The 5,744-nt window shown below is 44.2% G+C and overlaps 1 protein-coding gene across 1 annotated transcript in view; it reads right to left on the bottom strand.

Moving 5' to 3' along the window:
- adamtsl2 (ADAMTS like 2) overlaps positions 1-5,744 on the bottom strand; it is a 56,154-nt gene that overhangs the window by 11,444 nt on the left and 38,966 nt on the right. The window contains exons 4-7 of the mRNA XM_015374553.1: positions 3,468-3,591; positions 3,300-3,380; positions 3,035-3,210; positions 2,653-2,956 (exon numbers count right to left, since the gene is read on the bottom strand). Of these exons, the coding sequence (XP_015230039.1) occupies positions 2,653-2,956; positions 3,035-3,210; positions 3,300-3,380; positions 3,468-3,591 (685 nt within the window). The remainder of the gene's footprint in view (positions 1-2,652; positions 2,957-3,034; positions 3,211-3,299; positions 3,381-3,467; positions 3,592-5,744) is intronic.

The following is a 5,744-nucleotide window of genomic DNA, read 5'->3' as shown; positions in this document are numbered from 1 at the left end:
GGTTGCTGATTGGTGGAGCTGGTCGGCCGTCATCTGCTGGGCGGAGCTCCAAGCTTTCTTTCTGAAACAGGTGGTGGTTTGATGACTTTATCTCGTAATGTTACGACTTTATTCTCTAAATATTTTCTGACTTCATCAGACACGCTCAGAGCAGTAAATCTGATTAAACCATGTTTATCTGCATTTTAGTTGTTTCTTTCTTTAGATTACGCGCTATACACCATGAGGTTAAAACAAAGCGAAAACATAAAACTCAAAAAGACTAGATTCATATTTAAATCCAAAGCCGAAAAAGTTAGCCACCGGGAGTAGCGTAGGATCCCATTTCCGGTGCAGATCGGGCATAGAGTGATAAAACAGAAAGGATTTTAAGGCATTTATTTTCTCAGGAAATACATTATTAATCTTAAACATATTATATTTTAGTATTTTTACTGTTTTTGGGGAGGGAAAACATCATTTAGGTATGTTTAACTAAATAAGATCGAGGATGACCTGGGTGTATATCTGGATGTAGAAATGAGCTGATGGAGCATGCGCAGAACGGATCGTGTTTCTGTGACGGATCGGGTAGCGACAGTGCAGGATCCGCTCCGCTCCGGCCAGGGCAAGATCCGCTATTTCAATCACACCAAACAGGAAATAGAACGGCGAGAAGATCCGGTTTGTCAAATTAAAATATAGTAACAACAGATCGGTAACTAGAAATTAGAGCATAATTCATCTATATTTCAAAAAACTAACACCACTGATTTAAAAAGATTGGATGCAAACTATTGGTCCTTCAACAGACCAGGAAGCAGATTTCTCATCTCCATAAGAAACCGAACATCTGCTGGATGCTGATTGAGATTTTTTAACCTGTCATTTTAAATTAAGCGTTCATTCCTGCATGTTTTGCTCCAATGAATTTAATGATAATATTGCACATGATAAGTCTGAGTGCAGCAATAGGGGAGGAACAGCGGAGGCTGTAGGCTTTGCTTTGTGAAGGAGGTCTGGAGCGCTGCGGGGCAGAGCGGAGCGGAGATCGAGGAGCAGCTACAGCTGAAACTGTAAGACGAAACCGCAGGTTTTCGTCTTACAGTTTGAGTTCAAAGCTCGTAATGTATGTTCTCACACTGTGCAACCCGACGCTACAATCTACTGAGTGGAAGAAGAAAATCCTTGTTTGCTCACTGAACGATTTGCCCACGACCACCTTACGACGGCCGACTGAATTTCAAACATGTTTGATTTTCTCCCAATTTTACGGTTCGTGATGGTGAGGTGGTCGTTAGAGGCTGATCGCCCCTCGTTACCCCCTGTACGCTACACCACACACCATCAGGCTGAAAGTCGGCCCGATCGAAAAATTCTCACACGACTGGAGAATCGGCCTGAAAAGTCAAAGAATTGCACACTGTATGCCCGCTTAAGGGACTGACAATAAATTTAATTATTTTCTTATAATGGAAAATGAAAATAAATCATAGTTTTCTCCATTTTGAGGGGTAATAAAAACTTGAATGAATTAAAAAAAATGGACATAAGGCATTGTCTGATTGGGCTTAAAGAAAATTCTCCTATTTCCTAAAGCTGTTGAAGAGGGTGGAGAGAGAGCCGACCCTCACAAAGCCACCATCACTGGGATCCCTGCTCACCATGTTTGTTTCGCTGCAAATCACAGACGAGACCGAGCTCAGCCCTCAGCTTCTGAACCAATTGAGTCCTTTTTAAGGCCACTAAGTTAGGAAGGGTCATGCAGTCATCTGCACTGGACATACGATCTAGAAATGAGTAAAAATGTCTTCAATTAAGTGTATTTACCCTTAATTTTAGCAGGTAAATGAGAGACTTTGCCAATGGAATGAGAATTTTTACTCTTAGAATAAGATAATTGGATAAAATACACTTTAAATAAGACGATGCAATTGTGTTTTCCTATTTTAAGTGTAAATTGTCTTGCTCCATTGTCAAGATGTCTATTTTACCTCCTCAATCCAAGAACAAATACACTTATTTTAAGATTTCCATTTTTTCCAGTGTGGTGATGAAGGAAGTCTTGCACAGGTCCCTAATAAATGATCTATTATGCTACGTTCAGACAGCAAGCAGCAGAGGCAGCAGGAGCAGCTAGTTTATATGCAAAGTCAATGGTTGACGCCATCAAGGGGCAGCAAAAGGTCCTGCAGCGCATCTAGAGCAGCTGAAGCGGCGCATCATGAGCTTCTGAGCTTCTGACACTTCAGAACCAGCAGCTGCTGGAGTTCGTAAAATTTTACATTAGCTGCTGGACGCCTCATCAACCAATGAGAGAAGCTGATCTGGGAGCTGGCAGGGAGTCAGACGCAGCACTGCTGATGCAGAGCGCTATGATCACTCCTCTGAAACAGTTTATTAACGCCTAAATTAACTTAAAATGTAGAAACCTGCCGGCAAAATATGTTCGATTTTATAATTCTGGTCTAGACTCCACTAATAGTAGCGGAAAACTGCGAAGATGCGGCCGGGCCAGAGGCAGCTGCTGCTCGGGATTCCCAGTGAAAGCGCACTGCCAGTATGTGGGGGGTAATATGTAATTTCTTGTCAAACTTCCAAACATTGTATTTGAGAAGACTGAAAGACTCCTGGTCAGATTTGAACCATAAACCATAAACCACTCATCCTCACCTGGAGCTTTGGGTACGCCCGCTTTGTCCTCATCACAGTCGATTGCTGTGGTCTCTTCAAACACCTCGTTGGTCTCCTGACCCTTCTGTCCATCTGCCTCATCCGTCCCAAAATGGCCTCCTGGGACGTCCTGGTCATAAACACTGGCATTAGGGGGCGTGACGCCATCTTCTTCCATAGACGCCTCACCAGCTGAGGCGTCTGATCCCGTGTAGACCGGAGGAGGAGGAACAGGAGGCAGGGAGTCCCGCAGGACAGTGTATTCGTAGGTGATGTAAGGCGTTCGGCCGTTCTGGTTCCACACCTGTGTTCAGACCAGAGCCCATGAGAATGAAGTCACAAGGTCTGTAGTTCAAAATAACCAGGGTCGATGTGGACGTACCAGAATATTTATCGCCTGGTCGATGGGACCTTTGGCAACGATGTACTCAATCCCGGTCTCATACACGTCCATGGGCCGTCTGTATTTAAAGATGGTTCCTGCTGCATGGAAGTTCTGGGGACTATCCAGCTTGTAGGCGCCATTAAAGAAGAAGTTTCCCGCCTGGTCGGTCACCGCTAGAACAAAGCAAAAATGGAAAATCTAGAACAACAAAGATGCTGGAGAGAGAGAACGTTACCCATCTGACCTTTGTCTGAGAGCGTACCGAGAACGTCGGCTGACTTTTTCCTCTCGATGATCTGGATATCCCAGGACCCCTCAGGGATTTGGGTGATGAAAGAATAACCTGAACCAGAGGGAATAGTGAGAAACGTAGGCCTTTCTCTTGGCGTCTGCTAAATAAACGACAGAATCAAAGCCTACAGAGGCTCACCCAGAGTGGTGGCTCCTCGCCGGAAGTTGCCGGTGACTCTGCTGCAGCTGCTGCCGTCTCCCCGGCAAACGCCACACTTATCCAAAGTGTTGGATGAGAACAGAACGCCGTCGCAGCCGATCGGCTGGGAAGTGAAAATGGAAGCAGGAGACAGACATCAATGTTTTTATTTTTCCTAGTATGAGCTCTTAAATACAGGTGGTATTCAGAGGCACAAAGACATAAAACAGACCCACAAAAATGTGCACAAATAAGGACTAGTTGTATTAACTATACATGTAAACAGAGTTTTATGGGGCCCCCAGGAACTTGGGGCCCTACAGTAGGCAACTGCCTAGCCTAATGGTAAATCCCCCCTGGGTACAGGGAAGAAGAGCCTCAGGGAACATAAAAAGCTACAAACACTGCGTCAGCAATGTGAAAAGTAGACGCATCATGTCTAAACCAAGCATCAATGAGTACAAGGTTTTTCCAGTTTACTCATATCCAGTCATATTTCTGTCATAGCGGACTGGGAACGACAGCCACTCAGACATTAACTGGTAAAATCCCAGAGTAAATTTAACAGCTGCAGACCTAAAGCCTCCAAATTAGCTGAAAACTCAAGTTTCCATGAGCCTCCAGCTTCGTCCAGCCACGTACGTCACAAACGTTGGAGACATGTTCTCTGAAGAGGAGAACGAACAGACACATGCACCTCTGTTTCAGGGAGAGCTGCTCTTGGCTGGCTGCTCTGTGTCAAGAGTAAAGAGCAGGGAAGGGAATTTATGGTTTAGGTAGCACCGAGCCATGAAACAAATACTATACTTTTATGAGGAACAGAAAATGAGGATAAAGATGATGAATGTCGGCTTTAAAACACACGTGGCTCCTCAGGCAGGCCACCAGCAGAGCCACTATAAGCATGTTCACAGATTATAACCAGTGGGAAAGTGTTTGTTCTCCCACTGAACATATTTATACCCTTATGGGGGTGTTGGCCCAGTGGTGCTGTGAGAAGGTTGCAAGTACCTGGTTCGATCCCAACAGTCTGCACTCTGGGTTCCTGAGCAAACCCCAAACTGCTCCCCGGGTGCTGCACAATGGCTGCCACTGCTTCCCAGGTGGATGGGTTAAATGCAGAGAGGGAATTTGTCCCATTTTGGGACAATAAAGGTATTTATATGAAACAATGCAGCAAATAGGTTTTAATATCTAAAATGGTTAGCTTTGAGTAAAGACGTCAGGATAAATTTGCATCCACGTCGTCATGCTGCAGGTGTTTTCCATTTATGTTAAGAAAGAAGAACCGATATTAAGCCGGGCATACACTGTATGGCTTTTTAGGTCGATTCTCCTGTCATGTGAGAATTTTTTCAATCGGGCCGACTTTCAGCCTGATCGTGCTTCACGTAGTGTACAGAGGGTAACCAGGGGCGATCAGCCTCTCATGACCTTCCGATCAGTAAAATCAAACATAATTGAAATTCAGTCGGCCATCTTCAGGTGTTTGTAAAGAAATCCTGCTGTTGAAGCAGAGCTACGAACCGATTTACCAGAATCTCGAGCACTGCTCATGCGCAAATAAGGAAGTTCTTCTTCTTGTTGGAGTTTCGTCGTACAGTTTGAGTTGTAGTTGCGTGCAACGATTGAAAACATTGCACAGTGTAAGCCCGGCTTTAAACAGAGGGGGTGGACTTAGGTTTCAGCTCTCAAAAACCTACAATGCAGCGATTGAGTTGATTCCTTGCTGCTATCATTTCAACCCCTCCACCTCCATTCAGGGGACAAAACATCGTGTCTGGGCAGCCATGCCAACAATTCCCCCTTTCAGAGACATAGACCAGTATCAGGTATTGCAGGCTAACAAAGAAGCCAAAACGACCCACATGGTTCAATTTGCATGTTTTCTAAGCAAAAACAAGTTTTTGATCCACTCTATTAAGCTACGAACTCAACGCTTATTCGGACATTTTGAATTGAAAAAGCTTTCTGGATGTGAAAAGAAACGTCTGCAAACTTGGCAGCAAAGTCCAGTGGATTGTTTTTATTCACTTAAGAACTTCTTTGGACTTTCCAGGAGACAGGCTCTGGGTCCTTAGCTCCACTTTAATAAACGCTTAAAGTCTCTAAATGTCCCAACAAGTTCCAGAAAGACCTGATGGAGCTCCAATAAGGACTCAGACCTAGACCTTATAAAACTGCCTTTGGTTTGAGAGAACCTCATTAACTTTTTCTCATCATCTTAGATTTAAAGTAGCTTAATCCTAATTCTGATCTTCCATTAGTTTATATATG

The sequence above is a fragment of the Cyprinodon variegatus genome, unplaced genomic scaffold (genome assembly GCF_000732505.1).
Source record: "Cyprinodon variegatus isolate N-32 unplaced genomic scaffold, C_variegatus-1.0 Scaffold105, whole genome shotgun sequence".
NCBI lineage: Eukaryota > Metazoa > Chordata > Actinopteri > Cyprinodontiformes > Cyprinodontidae > Cyprinodon > Cyprinodon variegatus.
This window is presented reverse-complemented; position numbering and strand designations above follow the sequence as displayed.